Raw genomic sequence first — 17,772 nt, 5'->3', positions numbered from 1 at the left:
GTAGTCCTTTTCCATTTCCCAGCAGAATGCAGGGTCATCAATTGTGTGAATTGTGGTTTGTGGGATTGAGATTTATTGTTGTTGGGATGGTGGACCCTTGGGAAGAAAGGAAAAGACATTCCTAGTCCCCCTGTTTACCTTGTAGTTTGCTTCCCATGTCACTGAAAAGTCCTAGCCCTCTAGTTAAAGCATAGGGTGATAGTGGATAGAAATTAATATAGAAGGCAGAAGAGAGTCCTGTCTTACCCAAATCCAGCCAACCCTTTGTTTAGAGGAAAGCAGTCGTTTGGTGTGGCAGTAACATGCTGTCTTTCTACTTCTAGGTTTACTTCTTGTCTTTATATTAGAAGAGGATTAAGGATAAAGTTGTTCAGTTATAAGATGTTAGGATTGGAGGTTCAGACACTAAATGGATTTCTTTGTCAGTTGTAAATCTAAGACACTGAAGAAAATCTGCTTTAAAATTGGAGTCTCTTCTCCCTGGGTTTTAGCATTTATTCTAGAGAACTTGGGTATACCTGGTTTTGGTTTTAAGCATAAATCAAATTGATGCTTCTTGAGGTGAAAATGATCTGCGTCTTTAATTAAGACCAAAAGTACCAGTTATATTTAGGAAACTGCATGCTGTATGTATGTTTAGATTTTTCTTTTCAACTGTATCTGCTAATAACCTGTATTCTTTTGCAGAACCCTGTGATAATATGAGAGAGATTCTCCAAAATGTGGCCAAATTACAAGGAGTTTCAAATATGAGAAAACTAGGTCACTTGAATAATTTTACAAAGGTAAGAGCTCAAGCAGTGTCAGAACAAGTGATCATACAGGCAAGGTATTTTGCATTTACTTTATCAGACATTGCCTGGGAGATGCATGAAACAGCTTATTGTTATGGAACAGTACTTGAAATCTACATACTGTGGGAGAGGAAGTGAGCAAATAAGACAAGCAAATTTGTAAAGGCGGCATTCTGCTGAACGTTGTCTACATGTCCTATTGGCTCAGGGTTTTGTAGTACTTTAGTGCTTAGAAGACTGATTTCAGGCTTCTGATATCTCCAATTAATAGGTTAAGTTGTGCAAATAGAGCCAAAAATTGGTTGCTGCTCCAGAGAACTGAATTAAAAAAGTGAAATGCCAGACTCTGGATGTAAACTGACAAAGTGCGGTGAGGGGGAGGACTGTATCAATGAGCATGATATGCAGTGGTTTGGACACTAATAGAACAGCAACTGTCAACTTTCACTGCAGTTTTCATAGTGAAAAAGATTTAAAGGGGCAATTTCTAGGAGTGCTGTCAGTACTGCTGATTTTTGAGGTGCTTTTTCCAAGTACGTGCTTCCAAATCATAGACATACGACAGATATTTGCCTCAAAGTATGATGGGTATGTTGGAAGCTGTCACTGTGAGCTGACAGGAGGCAAGAATTAAAATCTTACTACAGGCTGAGGAAGGAGGCTGTGAAAGGCCTTCAGAAGGAGAGCAAGTGCCATTTTTTGGGTAGGTGAATAACCTCTGGAGAAGAGCGGAGAGGACAGATGGGAGGTGAGCAGGGTGTTAGGAAACAGGTGTCTGTAGCATTAATGGTTGTGGTTGGGCCAGTGTTACATTTATCAAGGCAAGGGAAAAGTGCATTGCAGTCAGTGAGCTAGGAGGCATTGGAGCTTCAGTGTGAGAGTTACCCGAATAGATGGACTGATACTCAGAAGGAGCATGTAAGTTGCCTGCCTTCTGGATAGAGCACCACAGATAAGGCAACATGCCTAAAGATGAAACACAAGTTTCTGTGATGGAGGATGTGTCCTGCAATCAGCTTTAGCCAAGAAACAAGATAGTAGTGGAGAATTTTGTGGGTAAAGTTAGTTGTAAATTATTACTGTTGTAGAAGAGCTGGTAACAACCAGTGATTAAAATAACCAGGAAGCTACTTGACAGTTTTGAGTCAATCTCAAGTCAAAGAATGAATGCTCAAGAGCAGATTTGGGGGACCAGTATATGAGAATGACAAATATGCATGACAATCTTTAAAGTGGGCATGCATCTCAGCTGTTAAAAGCACTCCTTGTAAGACTGAGCACCACTTCAGTGGTAGTATGAGATTCAGTTGGCAGGAGGGCGAGTACTGAGAACAAAATCACAATAGCAAATACATTTCTCTTCTAGTGCATTAATAACAAATCTGTAAATGCTCCAGGTTGGTTCAGAGCACATGTAGGGGCATAGTATTCACTGGGGAACTGATACACTGAAATACTTTCTTTGGGTCATTGCCTTATGGTGTGTGTTGGACATCCACCACTGACAAAATGCTGCTGTTTTTACTGAGATTCCACACTGTTGCAAGAAAGCCCTTTATTCTGCTAGCATAAGCTGGTGCATAGCTGTGTTTCATTTATCTGCTGATCTGGAAACTTAAACGTGAGTCCTTCCAAATTCTCTGGTAGGCTTAAAATTGAAGAGCTGGATTAGGTTTGCAGGTGCATGATTCCTAGTGAAAAGTCAATATGTGAAACTACGGATCTTAAAACACTATTGATTTTACTACTGAAAATCAATTGTTTAGCACCTCTAAATTTGTTAATTAAAGTACAAACCAAAAATTCTTTTTAAAAGATGGTTTTGAAAAATTGTTAAAAATGGAAAATACAGAAACACAAGGAAGGTGATCATAAATTGGACTTAAGGCTAGCAAGAAATGATGAATTTGTGAAAAGTAACTTGATAAAATTAAATATGACTTTTGAAGGCATAGTGTGTGGTTCATAACCTGGTTTTGATTCTGCATCAGAGTGATCCTGTATAAGGGAATCATCCTACTCTATTTAATATTTAGCACTTGTTCTTATATTCATCTTCCTGGAATATCTGCTTTATAAATGTATAACTTGTACATATGGTTTTGCAAACTCTTCCTATTTTTGTTTGAACTGTAAATGCAGTTATGAAAATAGAATAAAGGTTGCAAATTGTATTGTATTGTCTGCCTTGTGGTTGGAACAATTCTGTGTTTTTCATTCCAGTGGTTAAGAGTGAAAGCCTGGAGCCTGGGGAGACAGTTTTGTTTCGTCTTTGTGCTCTGGTCTTCCACCATGAATTGATACAGTTTCAGTTCTCCCTTTGAGATTCAAGTGTGGGGAAGATAGGCTAAGAGCTGGTTATTTTTGTACCCTGTCTTGGAATTATAATGAAGATCAACTTCATTTGCTTGTAAATTCTTGCATTTTTTTAAAGACTACTAGTTACCAAAGATACTTGCCCTATGGACACGGACAGGACCTTTGAAATCTCTTTAATAGCATATTTCTGGAAAAAATACAGAAATTCTGTAAAATTTAACTTTCCTGCTAAGAATATAATTATACTGAAAAGAAAATGCTAGCACCAACCTAAGCAGTTGCTTGCCACTGCAACAGATTTTTCCTTCAAAGACTGGGCAAAAATTGCATTTGGAAGAAATACTATTCTGCTCTTTTGATAATTACAATTAATGTAAGTTAACGTGGACTTCCCTGACAGATCACGGTAAACATTAAGTTTTGTGTTAATTTCAAGATACATGAGATATGCTAAGTTCAGGCTTCTTTCCTTGAAAGAAGACTAGATTTCTAAGGTGGGGTTTGTGCCCTCCACCCCCTTTACTTAAGGAGAAGGAAATTAATCACCCTTTAAAAATTGCTAAACTCGGCTCCACTATTTTATGCAGAAGTTAAATATTTTTAATAAATTTTATTTAAAATATTTAACAATGATGGTCAGCAGTCAACAGCATTTGTTACTTTACCTGCAGGAATGATACCATAAGGCAGGTATTTTGTATGAAGCTTGGTTGCCCAAGAGATGTAACTCCCTTTTCATTTGTCTTGCCCTTCAAGAGAAGTGTTAACTAGTGATGTTCAGGTCCCCACAGCACCCATACTTACTGTGCATAGTATGCTGTATACATGATATTTTATAAAAACTTGCATTTCATTCATCAAGTTTTAGCTAGTACTTCTTGGTAAAAGCCTTAATGTTCATGTTGTTGGCTCTTTGTCTGCAGAACATGCGTTGTTCTTGCCCAACAGATGCTTTAAGTTTTCTGCTCCAAGAAATAAGTGTTCCCACTCTGGTAATACTTGGGCTATGGAAACGTGTGTTTTGTTCTGAATTGCAGCAGTGGCAGACTTGGAGATTTATTTTTTTTCTCCTTGTCTGTTGCTTATCACTTGAGTGAAGCTGCAGTTTCATGGGCAAAAATTTTCTAAGTACTGCCTGACCTATATTAGACAAAATAGTCCTGTTTCTTTCAAATGACCTGCATCACTATTTAAGCTAACCTGAATTTTGATCTGAAAATTCTTTGAGGATTTGACCTCTAGTAAATGGTCAGTGACATTTCCAGTTGTCACAGCACTTCCCAAGCTTGGCATGTGCCTTTGGCTTCAGTAAACTGAGTAGGATTATCCATTTTTCATTTATATGGCCAGCTATGTAAGGCAAGCGCCTTGAAGTTTCCCAGCTTCTGCTCATTAATACCAGAACATCATTGTTACTACTTTGGGGTTTTCCCCACCCCTGTGAGAAGTAGTAAGTGAGAAATTACTGAAAACCAGAAGGAGCTGTACAATTGCATATACCTAGTGGAAAATATCTTTCGGATTTGAAGTATGTGTTTAGAATCCTTTATTATAGAAGGCTTATTCCATTGTTGGGTTCAGAGAGATCTTTCAGAACTTTTTAAACCTAAGAGCATATTTAAATAATGAACAGAAAAAAAGATCCACAGATGTTATTAGAGGAATTTCTATTTTTCATTTAAAAAGGTGCTTCTTTAAGGTCAAAATGAAACTTAATTCATTTTTAGCTTAAATTTACCAATTGAATAGCATCAGTGATTTGGAAAATGGTATTTGCAGTCTACTCAAAACTAAGTCTGTGATTATTTAATGAGGCTCTACTGTTGTGCTGTATGTTAGGTTTTGACCATGCTGCTGAACTTCACTAGGATGGGGGTTGAGTTTGAGGCTAACAGAGGCTTTCATGGATTCTGTCTATGATTCATAGTCTGTCATTTTAGTGTCTTGGCTGTCTTTTGCAAAACCGAAGAATCTTAGAATCTTAATGCAGCGCTGACTGACTGTAGTGCCCATCCGAGTAGCTAAACCACTGTGGCAAAACTTGAAATCTCATGATGAAGTATGTAGCAGATAGGAACAGATCTGGAGAGCTAATGGGTCTAAATCCAGTCCACAGTTTCAGTAGGGGTTTCTCCTAAGGCTAGGATCTATTAAGTAGTCTCCTCATAAATATTACTAGTGATGGTTCAAACTTTATTTCCAAAATTACAATATAATAATTATATTTTGGATGCATAGAATAGTATCATACTTTTACCTAGTAATTGCTGTAACTTTTGTTAAATACACCTTTGGTCTCCTTGTGCACTCAACTTGTGTATGCTGTTGACCTCCTGTGGTTTTGTTGTTTTGAGCTACTGTTTCCAAGACATGTTGATGTGTTACTCACATTGCTATGACTCATCCAAGTAGCATGAAAAACTCATAGCTGACAGTAAACATGAAAAAAAACACTGTAAGTTAGTCACTGTCTGGCCTAGTGTAAGTACCATTTTGTCTTAATATTGAATCATACCCTCAAAGAGTTTGTGCTGTTCCCATTCATTGACTATTACATAAAAAAAATCTTGAGTTTTAGAGTTGACTTATTGGCAGTTTTAACAAGCAAAGTATACTGTGTGTTTATGTATACATATTGAAGTATATTGTATATATAAATGCATACATTTTATATAAAAGTTGTTGTGTTTTTCACAAATATCTATTTGCATAATTCCAGGCACTATATGGTAATCTGTTGCTATTTTAGTGAAATATAACAATGTAATTAGTCAAAAGCAGACTTTAGTGTTCTGGTACTGCTTGCTTACAAATTTATACTACAGTGATATGCATATTAATTGTTAAATGTTACAGTCAAACATGTGACAGTTTGGCCTTGTCAAGAATTCAGCCATCTACAAAAATCACTGCATTTGGGCTATTATCATTGGCCTGCTTGTGTTTGAAGGTGAAATGAGAAGAAAGTTGCAGTTTTCCCTATAGTGTAAGACCAGACACTGAGCAAATACCTAAAGCATTGAGACTAGCTGAACAGTATCTTCTTATAGCAGCTTCCATGACTTTTTCCACTTTTAAACATACATCAATCCAACCTTACGTTTGCAAGGCTTTTTTTTTGCCCAGACTAAATAAGCCCGATGGCTCAGCCATCATGGGTGTATTTTGTAGCTGTACTGTACATTTTCTGCTACACTTTTTCCAGTTTGTCAGCTCTTAAAATGTGGTACCCAAAATTTTGGTTTTCATGCTGTTTTGAGAGCAGCCTGTCAAACAGAAAAACATCTCTTAACCTCAAACTTCATGCAATGCTATTAGTACTTCCAAAGGTAAAATTTCTCCCCTCCCCTCCTGAAATTATGTCACTAACTCATTGAGTTTATAGCTTGCTGTAACTTACAGTTCTTGCTTTCCTTTTGAAATCTGTTTTTTTGTATTTAACGTTCCAAATCTGTTCTGGACATTTTATATTTCTCTGCTGGACTTCTTTCAGTTTTCATATGCCTGTTAGTATGTGGTACCCTGAAGGATATGTTACAGCATTCCTTCTATTTTATTCAATTTTCTCACTGAGTTTGGGCACTCCTTTCAATTCACTGAAGCATTTTGGATTCAGATCTTGCTTTCCATCTCTTAAATTCTTTTCTAGCTGGAAATCCTGTAAGCACACTACTGTGTGTAAATTGGAAGGAGAGCTAGTACATAAGTGACAGCGGCCCATTGGAATGAGAATAAACTAATAGCTAAAGTAGCTAGTCTTCTTAGGTTTTTTAGCCAATTTTATCTCTTTATTTTCTGTGAGAAATTTCATGTGTATACACAGACAGCATCAAACACTCTAGTAATTACCATCACATTCAGAAATTTGTATCCACACAGCAATTAAATTTGATGAAAGTTGTAACTATCGTGAGGTTACCTGACTGTATAAGATAAGGTTAAGTTTCTTTCTATATCAGTGAGGGTATATGCAGTGGGAGCACATGTATAGAGGAAAACAATTGGCATTGAGGAGCTAGTAACTGCGCTATATGTAGCTATATTGGCTAAGAGTGGTTACTGACAACTAGACTAGAACTCATCCAGTGAACTGAGTACTCTGTAGCAATTGTAGCAAGCTAGGTGAATTCCTGAAAAATGTCATCTGCTTTGGTTTCATCTTGGGACTGCTAAAGATGCAAACCAATAGTAAGTGCAATGGTAGCAGGCTTGCTTCAGAAACGCACTAGTGGACACAATAGCAGCTTTCTCAAATATCATTTTTTCCTACATCTAAACTAATTCTATGGGTTGTTTAAAGTAGGAAAAAAGACTGTCAAAGATAATCTGGTATGTTAAACTAGGATTTCTCATTTATGTCTGGGGTGGATTGATGGGGAAAGATTTAGATGTGTAAATGATTGGGCTAAGCAATATTGATGTACTTGTCTGAAACTGAACAATGCACTGGTTTTACTCACTATCTTCTCACACAGTTTTGCTTACACTCTGCCAGCCAATTTTTACAGTTCATAAAATGTCAATAGAAATGCTAAAGCAGCAGTGGTGGCCTTAGGCAGTTCAACAACATGGCATAAAAATAGATTGATGCTAGGAAGTGACATATTGTCATAAGCAGTTAATGCACCAATTGTCTAGTTTTATTATCACTTAAATTTCAAAGGGGGGGGGGAGGTTATATAATAACTTCCCATAGGTTTTATAATAATCTTTGGTTATAGCCACTGTTAAGAAAAACGCAAAATCCAGATTATTTCAGTTAGCTTATTTGAGCCCAAATGTGAAACTGATTCAGGACAATCTGATAATCTCTGTCATTAACAACTTTGGATTTCAGCATTATCATTATGCTTATTTCTGTATCCTTTCTATTTCACTATCACTTATTTTTTTAAAAATGTTGCGTGATCCTTGGAAGACTTGGTACCTGTTGAGCATAAACCTACATATTGCTTGAATTTAAATCATCATGCTAATAGAATGACTTCACTTAAAAGCAGAGTTTCTGTGCAATATGCTGTTATTTCAGGTGGAGTTGAACAGTAGAACAGGAGCATGGAACATATTAATTATTTCAACTCACAGTAGCTTTAATTTAATTGTTTGTTTAGTTTATAATAAACTTATTGCTAGCAGTAAATACATGTAAAGAATGTGGCATGGGTTTTGAGATATATTAATACTTTCAGAGTGAGGGTATTTACTAGTTAGCACAAACACTTACTGAATTCCTCACTGAGGAGAAAATAACTGTGTCGGTTTAGAACTGAACACATGAGAGGACAAAGTGCAAAGCTATTGCACTCAGTCACCTGAGTGAAGTGCTTGGAAAAATGCTTTGGGATTTGGATGTGATAATAAAGTATTTTGTAATTTTAGCTAGGGGTAGTAAATGAGATTGCCAGGAATGTCTTTGTCACTCTTGCAAAAGGAGAACAGAGTCAGCTTTTATGGAGGAGACACTTTCCCTTTCATCAAGAGGCTAAAGCATTGGTACACACCAGATTGCTGCTTTTGAGATTGGTTTTGCATGTAAAAAGTGCACTTGTAAATCTTGAGTCTTGTGTTCAAAATGGATGGATATGGTTGAAGTGTTCAGGTTTCACAATGTTATAGGTGTCTTCTTGTGTGCATAAATTCAACCTTTGCATTGATTGTTTCAGAGGTACAAGTTCTGTGGGAACAATGGCAGGCCAGGCCAAATGTCAGTTACAGGATACTTACCATTGGCAATACCTTTTGATTTTTATTTTTTTTGTAGGCCTGTGCTGTTGCAAAACATGACAGTGGACCATCAGTGGCAATCTGTGCTTCAAAGCTGTCACCAGAGCCCTCTTTTTGAATGCAGATGTGCTTTGACCTCAGGGTTTTTCATCTCTGCTCAGGTTACCAACTGCCCAAGTAGCAATCTGGAGTTGAAAATCTGACCAGCTGGCAGTTTACAGGATTGTACAAGCGTTTCTCTCATATAAGAAACCATAGATTTGTGTGTATGTGGTATATAAACAGAATACTGACAGAAATTCTCAGGGTAGTCTGAAGATTATATGCTTCCCCTTGCCATATATGAAATTTCTCAGGTTTCTTAAAAAGCATTGCCAGAAAGCTACATTTTACATAGTTATTTTTGAAGAGTTGTAATTAATGGATACATTCTTTTGCTTTCAGCTTCTGTGTAATGCTGGCCATTCTGAAGAAAAGCTAGGTTTTACATATGACAGCATCATAATATGGTAAGTGGTAAGGAGCACTAGAGCAATACTAGGGTACTTTAATTATTCTAGGTATAATTAAATAAACTTTATTTGTACTTTTAAGCTAGTATTTTGTATTTTTACTGTGTTTGAAATTTCATAATACAAATATGTACCTTACACATATTTGAGTAAAATCAGAAATATATTACTAGCTTTTGAACAAAGAGAGGGGAAAAAACTTTGAAGTTAAACATGTGGGTTTCTTTGTTATATTCTTCATAGATGTAAAAATACCTCTGAATAACTGTACTCGCAGAAAGCACTTTTAGTAAGAACGTGCACCTATAGAATGTGAGCATACTGCTGATTTGAATCGGGATTTGAAGATAAACATTTTACGTTGGCTTGATGTGTATGATTGTCTTTGTAGTAATGCTTTCCCTGCTACTAAAACACCCTTTTTTCAATCAATCAAGTGGAATTTTCCTGTATTTTGTCACAGTTTCTGACAGTCAGAGGTAACTACATACATATTTTTAGAATGTATCTGTTTTTACACAGACATATGTAAACTTGTCCTGAAGCTTAGCACTGATGGCAGAAACAACTAAGATCTATTATTTAATATGATTTTCTGTTCCTTCAATTTAGTTAGCTGACTTAAGGAAAGCAAGCTTAGAAGAAGCTGGTAATTCTTACTTAAAGTAAAATGTTGGAAAAACTTGTGTAATATCTTGTGGAAATACTATAAGTCGTTTTCTTAAATAGAACTGATTTTCCTTGCTAGTACTGAAAATTTCTTAAAATGTTAGCATATTTTTGTGAAAACATGTTTTGCTGTAAACTTCAGTAGGTTATCATCTTCTGATCTTATTTATATAATCTATTACAGTGCTTTATGATAGGACTACTTAAAAGTACAACTTCAAATTTCAGAGTTCATTACCAAATATTTTTAAATACAAATCTTGAAAGGTTATGCAAATGCCAGTGTTTGTTTTTATAGGAAGAAGTTTGCAGAAATATCTGCTAATCCAAACACAACTATGGATATTGATAAGGAAGAGAGAAACTGTTGTTCTAAGCAGATGCATGAAGAGAATTAGCCCCCTGCTTAGAAAAATGCCAAAAATTACTTGCCAAAAAAAATGAGAAGACTTAGGGCAGGAAAATAAGCTTCGTTAGCATTGTTACTTTGGTCAGTTCAATGGTTCCTCTGTGTATGTATATGAGAAGCAAATCTTTTATGCATAGATGTAGGTTATTCTGCTAAAGTGATAATTTTCAAACTTAATACCACTCAAACACTCAAATTTTAACAATCATAATTGTGCTGATTGGTAGTTCTACAGAAATATTAATTGATCGTTTTCATGAAATAGAGACTTTTCAGGCAAACTTCTAAGTTTTTCTCTATGGAGTGGTAGGATTATGTTTGCAGATTATTTTGCTATACAGCATACAGCTGTTGCAAGTAACGGAATTTTGATTTTGGAAATGACCTTCAGGTAGGCTAAGTACCTTTGGAAATAACATTCAAGTTCTGTAATTTGCTGTGCTGATGTTCCCAATGTTATTTTAGATTTCTGTGGGGAAACCTTTTCATTCTGCAAAACAAACTTGTTTTTCTTTGAAAGCATGAAAAGTTATTTAGATGCAAGAAATACTTTGAGTTTTCCATGTTTGTGAAGTATGAATGGCTTACTTTAAGAGTTAAACTCAAAAGGAATCAATGATTTCAAGGATAATTGTAGATTTCCTTGATAGAATATTTACCTAAACTAAAGAGTTACAGCCTACAAGAATTGCAATTATTTTCCAGGTAGAGATCTGTATTTTAGAACTTGTTCTCTTTATGGAATTTTATTATAATCAGGTGTCTGATTATGTCCCCCCAGCAGATGGGGATAATGGTGACACGTTTTGTTGTCATTCCCGGTGTGGATGGGTCTTCCCATACCGTACCATTGACAGGTGAGAGGAAGCCTTGAGCCATGAAGAAAAGAGAGTGTCGGTGGGCCTCAAACTTTTGAGGTCTTTTAGTAACATGCCAGGAGACTTTGGCCATAAAAGCAAAATCCAGAATATTCACTATTACCTGGCTGGATTAAACAGAGATTTGTGAAAACCGTGGTTGTCTTTCTCTAGTGGGTGGATAAGATGCTACAGGATAAGGTGTGAGAATGATTCTGTGATAGGTAGTGAGTATGCTTTCTTACTCCACCCTTTGTTCTTCCAGACTTTATCATTCTTATTGTTTATTAGTCTTGATGCTGTCTTCAGAAGTTACTTTCTTTTCTGCAGTGTTGTTTAACTGCAGCTGGTAACCGAGCCCCACGCAGCTGCTCTCTCATTCCCCCTTGCCCCGGTGGGATGGGGGAGAGAATTGGAAGGGTAAAAATGAGAAAACTCACGAGGTGAAATAAAGACAGTTCAATAAGTAACGTAAAAGCAGTGTGCACAAGCAAAGCAAAACAAGGAATTCATTCACTTCTTCCCACGGGCAGGCCGGTGTTCAGCCATCTCCAGGAAAGCCGGGCTCCATCATGCCTAACGGTGACCTGGGAAGACAAACGCCATCACTCCAGATGTCCCTCCCTCCCTTTGTTCTCCCCCCAGCTTTATATGCTGACCCTGACATCGTGCGGTCTGGAATACCCCCGTGGTCAGCTGGGGGCAGCTGTCCGGGCTGTGCCCCCTCCCAACCCCCTGTGCCCCCCCAGCCCCTCGCTGGTGGGGTGGGGTGAGAGGCAGAACAGGCCTTGGCTGGGTGTGAGCGCTGCGCAGCTGTAATGCAGACAGCCCCGCCTTACCAGCGCTGGTTCCAGCACAAATCTGTAACACAGCCCCATACTAGCTAGTATGAAGAAGATTAACTCTGCCCCAGTCCAAACCAGTACACAAGGTTGCTTAAAATACTGGGGCAGGTAGTATTGTACTTACTTTCTCTTGCAGAAACGTAATGTCTTTTTGGCACAAAGGCACTTTGAGCCACAGATGCATGCAGAGTGTGCATATCTAAATAATTTTCTGATGGCTATTTTGGAATCATGTAGTATGGGTTTTTAACACAGTTGTTGTCTTGATGTGCGTTCACATCCAACAATCTTGAGTTTTATTCATCATCTCGTTCTCTTGAAGTTTCTCATAACCCCATCCTGTTCTTATTAATATGAACAGAAATGCTGCCCTCTGCATTTCTGTCCCACTTGCTTTCTCCAATTCAAGAAATGTATACTAAATACTACCTACAAAAGTAGGTTGTGAACCTGGATAAAAATTTTCTGTTCACCTCTGCTCTTTAAATTAACCTTTTCAGATTTTGATTTGTGAAACTACTTTTCATCACTCTCAGATCTTTTTATATCCCTTAATACAGGTTGAGCAACACCTTAGGGCTTTTTATTTTTACTTGTAAGTCTTTCAAAGGATTAGTGGAATAAAGTTTGTGTACAATCTACTGGATGTACAGTTATATTTTAAGGTGATTTTATTTTAAGTTCATGAACAGTCCTCTGGATGCCCTTTGGAATCCTTTTTTTTATAGACCTGTTTATCACCTTTTCTCCATCTTGGCCCCTACTGTTTCTCTTACAGTGCTAGCAGATATGTACACTAGTTCATGTTAATGTTCTTTCCACTTAGATGTGAAGCTTGGTGGGCTGCTGATGGTACTTACTGATAATTTCCTCCATTTCTTTTGCTGTTTTTCACTTGTTAGTCTAACATATTTTTTATAATAAAAGTCTTTATGGTAGGAATCTTCATGCAGATGTCTAAAGCAATGACTTAATATGAAGAGAATGTTTGTTTCTGTCATGCTTCTGTTTGTCTGTTACTGGCTTCATCCCGTCTCCTTTTCCTTTTGGGTTAGCCAGGGGGTCCAATTTATTTTTTTGAGTTGTCTCCTTGTGGTATGGCTGATAAATCAGAACATGTAGACACATGCACATACATTTTCCTATGTATTTTTTTCTACCTGCTGTAGCATATCTTCATTGTCTTTATAAGGTCAGGTTTCTTTCAGGTTTTTGCAGGTCAGTCATTGACTAGTGAGTGTTTTGTTTTTTGTTTTTTGTTTTTAATAGATTTTTGTTCAGTGTTGTATGCTTATATATATCATTGTTTTCATCCAACCTTTATAGATTTTTGTGACCTTTATATTATGTCTATATCTTTCTGGCTAGCTATATCTTTAAGTAATGAGAATACAATGAAATGCGTAGTGACACATACGTTTCTGGTACCTTCTGCTTTTGGATGTTGAATCTCATGAGAGTGTTGTCCTTTGTAGTGGTTTCACTGTTGCTAATTTTTTAATTAACTTCTGTCTACAAATTAACAATATCTTCCTCTTTTGAGTTGTAGAGCAAGCTTTAGTAGCTATTACTGCTTTTGAGAAACTATTAGTCTAAAGATTGCTTTGGTCTGCCTTTCAGCAAAAATTTTCCTCTCGGATATAAAAGTAACATTCTTTACTTGAAGGGAAAAATAAATAAATAATATAGATTCAGGATTTGGCTGTCCTAATAAGAAATGTCATGGATAGCAAAAACACCATTTGCATGAGTAATAGGTAACTTCTGCCCTAAGAAGAAACTGCTTAAGTCTGCTGAATTGGTATATCTAAATGAATTGTAAACTATAAGGTAAAAGTTCAAATAGAAAAATGCCATTGAATAGAACAGAGTCTTAGTGCTCATCCATCAGACTTCCATCTCTGCAAAGATGCAGAATTAGAAACAAAGCACGATTTGTGATCTGAGGAATACCTGTTATCTACTCAGTACAATGGAAAAGTTGATTGCTTTTCTTGAATGACTTCAGAAATAAATCTCTCCTGTAGTACTTTTTTTAATTACAGGAATAATTTTTTGTGACCTTACAGTATTGAGAATCTGTTTTTTTGCTTCTAGCTCAGCTTAAAGTAAATTAATAAAGGCAATTAGTGGCAGTCATTAGGTGATGAGTGTTTGAATCATGTTTGATATTATAGCAGAGATGGTCTGCCTGAAGTTAATTCCCTACTCGGTACTGAAATTAATAGCCGCTCCATCTTTATTTGCATGTAGTGTTGCAGCCTTTCTGCTTTGTCTGTATATCATGTGGAATTAGGTTCCTGTTACAGTGACTTTTACACAGGCCACTTAATGTCCAGAAAGATTCAGAAGGTTTTTGGCCTTAGAGTAGCTGATTATCATGCATGATGATCCTGGAATAAGAAAAACAAACAAACAACCCCCCCCAAAAAAACCAACAAAAAACCAACAAACAAAGAAAAAAAAAAACAAACAAAAATGTGCCATTTGTATAGGTGGAAATTCAATCTCACTGACTGAAGTATTTATATTCTTAAGTGTTTGCTGAAAGAATCCTACTAAAATACATCAATGGAAGGCTGGATTTTTTTTTGCCCCACTGTGTAGTCGGGTAAAAAGGGCAGATCTTTGAAGGACCTTGAAAAGGACGGCATGTCACTTCATACTTTCACTGGAGGCCCTCAGTATCTCATTTCTTTTTACCTAGATAGTGAACTTAGGAAATTATATTATGATGACAGTTCTGTTTAGGAAAGCTCACCTTGGTGCAAGCAAAATGCTTCCAAAATGTGTGGAAAGACAAGTATGTTTTGGTTATATGTTAAAATGAAGTCTGTGCTGTGCGGGGCTGCTTTAGTTATGACTCAGTCATATTTCATGTAAACGTAACATGGTGCTATAACATTTGTAGTGAGTGGTGCATATAATTCGGGTAAAAATCATCTGTTAGGTGTCAAGATACGTTTTTGAGGGCTTACAGTTATGGGCTGGCAGTCTAGCAGAGGAGGAAATGCTATCTACCTGTTAAATTTTATTGGGCTAATACTGTGCTTAGCTGTTATATCAAGTAAGTCACATACAGGTCTTGGTTGTGTATCACTTCATGAATGTGCAAGCATTCTTTTAGTGGAGAAAATTGATTTGTGGCTTTCAGATTAATGAATTGTCTACATCTGCTGGCAGGGTGAAGGTTTGCCTTCTAGGCTGTACAGGTGAGCATCCTGAAGGCAGAAAATCTAGGCAAAACATTTCTTTATAAAAATCAGGGTTTTCTTTATTTTAAAGGAGTATTTAGTAGCTGCATGTCAGATGGCAAAGTCTACCTGCTGCTAAATAGCTGTTTATCCCCCTTTTCTTCTTCATTGTAGCCTGCGGTTAGCTTTACTCAATGAAGCAAAAGAGGTGCGAGCAGCAGGATTGCGAGCCCTCCGCTATCTCATTCGAGACTCCAGTATTCTCCAGAAGGTGCTAAAGTTGAAAGTGGATTACTTGATAGCCAGGTAATTTTTCTCTTCCTTCTTGTTGTAAATTGTACAATTGTAAATCTTTTTCACTTTTACTTGCTTTCTCATGGTTAAGCAAGATGAGAATACGTGTTTTCATATCCTCTTACATTCTTGATATGTAGTTTTATAAAAGCCATTTTTCTTCAATATGAATAATTTCCTCTAAAATTAGAAGGATAATACATTACATCAGCTAATCTAAATAAAATGTTGTCCTAATATACGATATACTATGAATAATCTATATTAATTTATAACTGAAAAATACAGAAATCTGTGGTGCTGTTAGAAGGTTGAAACATAAGTAATTTTCGTAAGTTGGTTTATGGGAGTTGTTCTGATTCTTGTTATTATCATAGTGCTTTGGAGCCTTTAGTACAGAGTCAGGGCTAAAAATCAGTTCATGCCCAAGAATTTGTAGCCTAAGTGTAACCAGTGACAGAATAGAATACCAAAGGGCAAACTAACAATGAAATAATATCAGCATGATGAGTGGATGTAAATATTAGCATTTATAGTGCTTCCTTTGTTTAAAAACTTGTTGGATTTAGTATACTGCTATAAGCATGTGTGTTTCTGTTTATAAATATACACAGTCAGTTTTAGTGTGCTGTTCAATTTTATTGGAGCAAAAGGACTTTTCTGATCTGAGAACACATGCAAAACATGATGTGATATATTACAAATACTTCTAGTCTCATTTGAAATGACAGTTGCAGCTAGCTCAGAAAATACTTGTTGAAGCCATTATACCTTGTTATTGTACATTTGAGAACATTCTAGTGATTTAGTTATCTTCATTGTAATTAAAAAAAAAAATCAAGTGAAGCTAAGTGACCAATCATAATGAGTATACTTGCTGAAAGGCAGAGTTTTTAGCGAGTCATAACACTCTTTCTTCTGTTTATTCAATTGCATAAATATTAACACAAGCTGCTAACAGTTAAGGTGAAAGTTAATGTTGCTATAAACAAAATATGTTCTTTTAACTTATTTTAGGTGCATTGACATACAGCAGAGTAATGAAGTAGAAAGAACCCAAGCACTTCGATTAGTCAGAAAGGTAAAATCTAACTATAGATGGTCTTACAAGCTATGCCAGTCAGTTGTGCTGATTTCTGTCTTTTTCCATCAGCATTTTTTTTCCACAGGCTCTAATACCTTACCTTACTTTCTCATGTAAGAAGAAATTGTAGCTAATAATTCAAAAGAGAGAAGGAAGGGTAGTGCTGACAGTTTTTTTGAGTTTAATCTCTTAGCACTGAGAATCTTGAATGGTCTAGAAAAATTCTGCTAATTGTCTTTAATAGAGATCACAGTGGACAAGATTTGGGAAAAATTTATCAAATGAACACAAGGGTATAAAGCCCATATCATTAAGTTTCATCTAATGATTAACTTTATTGTATAGTGCGTTTAAGCATCTGTGAATCAAGAATGGGAGATTTTCTGCCATTTGAGAAATGAGGCAAATGGCTGTCACTGCAATAATCACTTGAAGGAATGCTTCTAGTACTGCTTTATCTTTAGATGTTGATGCTGTCTATAATTATTTTCTCAGATACACAGTAAGACATAGTTAGTTTGTGGTGGTTACTGTCCTGTGTAGCCATGGATCTGAGATGTTTGAAGCTCATTTTTCAAGTTCATCCTAGAGAAATTGGCATATACAGCTACTGAAGGTATTTTTTCAGGCAACGTGGTTCTGCCTTTGTACTGGACTTTATTGTTCTTTATCATGCTTATATTACTCCCTTTTTACTGAGTGTCTTAGCAAAAACTACCAAAGACTTGAAGTAGTTGGAAGAATGATTCCCCAGGAGCACTGTGTGTTTAATCTGTTTTGTGTGTTTATGTATTTTTTATATATTTAGGTTGAAAATATGTGAGTTTGATATGCAGTTTGTTTTCTTACATTAGCTCACTTGGTTTCTGTCTTGCAGAGGAGACAACATGCCTGATTAACAGTTGTGCCAAAAAGAGTTTCAAAGCTTAAACACTACCACCACCCATAAACCCAAACAAACAAAATCCACAATCATAAAGGAATGGATCCTTGAGGAAGTCAAGTTCTTAGCTAATCTGCTTTAAAAAAAGAGCTTCAATGTAGAGCCAGAACAAAAATTGGAAGATGGAA

At 36.4% G+C, this 17,772-nt stretch overlaps 1 protein-coding gene across 2 annotated transcripts in view; it reads left to right on the top strand.

Moving 5' to 3' along the window:
* The window catches only part of RICTOR (RPTOR independent companion of MTOR complex 2), a 92,796-nt gene that overhangs the window by 19,463 nt on the left and 55,561 nt on the right, over positions 1 to 17,772 (top strand). For both annotated transcript variants that reach the window (XM_080372106.1, XM_080372105.1), the window contains exons 3-6: positions 688 to 785; positions 9,282 to 9,346; positions 15,498 to 15,629; positions 16,635 to 16,698. In XM_080372106.1, the coding sequence (XP_080228232.1) occupies positions 688 to 785; positions 9,282 to 9,346; positions 15,498 to 15,629; positions 16,635 to 16,698 (359 nt within the window). The remainder of the gene's footprint in view (positions 1 to 687; positions 786 to 9,281; positions 9,347 to 15,497; positions 15,630 to 16,634; positions 16,699 to 17,772) is intronic.

The sequence above is a fragment of the Falco punctatus genome, assembly GCF_963210335.1.
Source record: "Falco punctatus genome assembly, chromosome: Z".
In the NCBI taxonomy this organism is placed as follows: Eukaryota; Metazoa; Chordata; class Aves; order Falconiformes; family Falconidae; genus Falco; species Falco punctatus.
The sequence above is the reverse complement of the archived record's forward strand: the minus strand, read 5'-3'. Positions and strand labels throughout refer to the sequence as shown.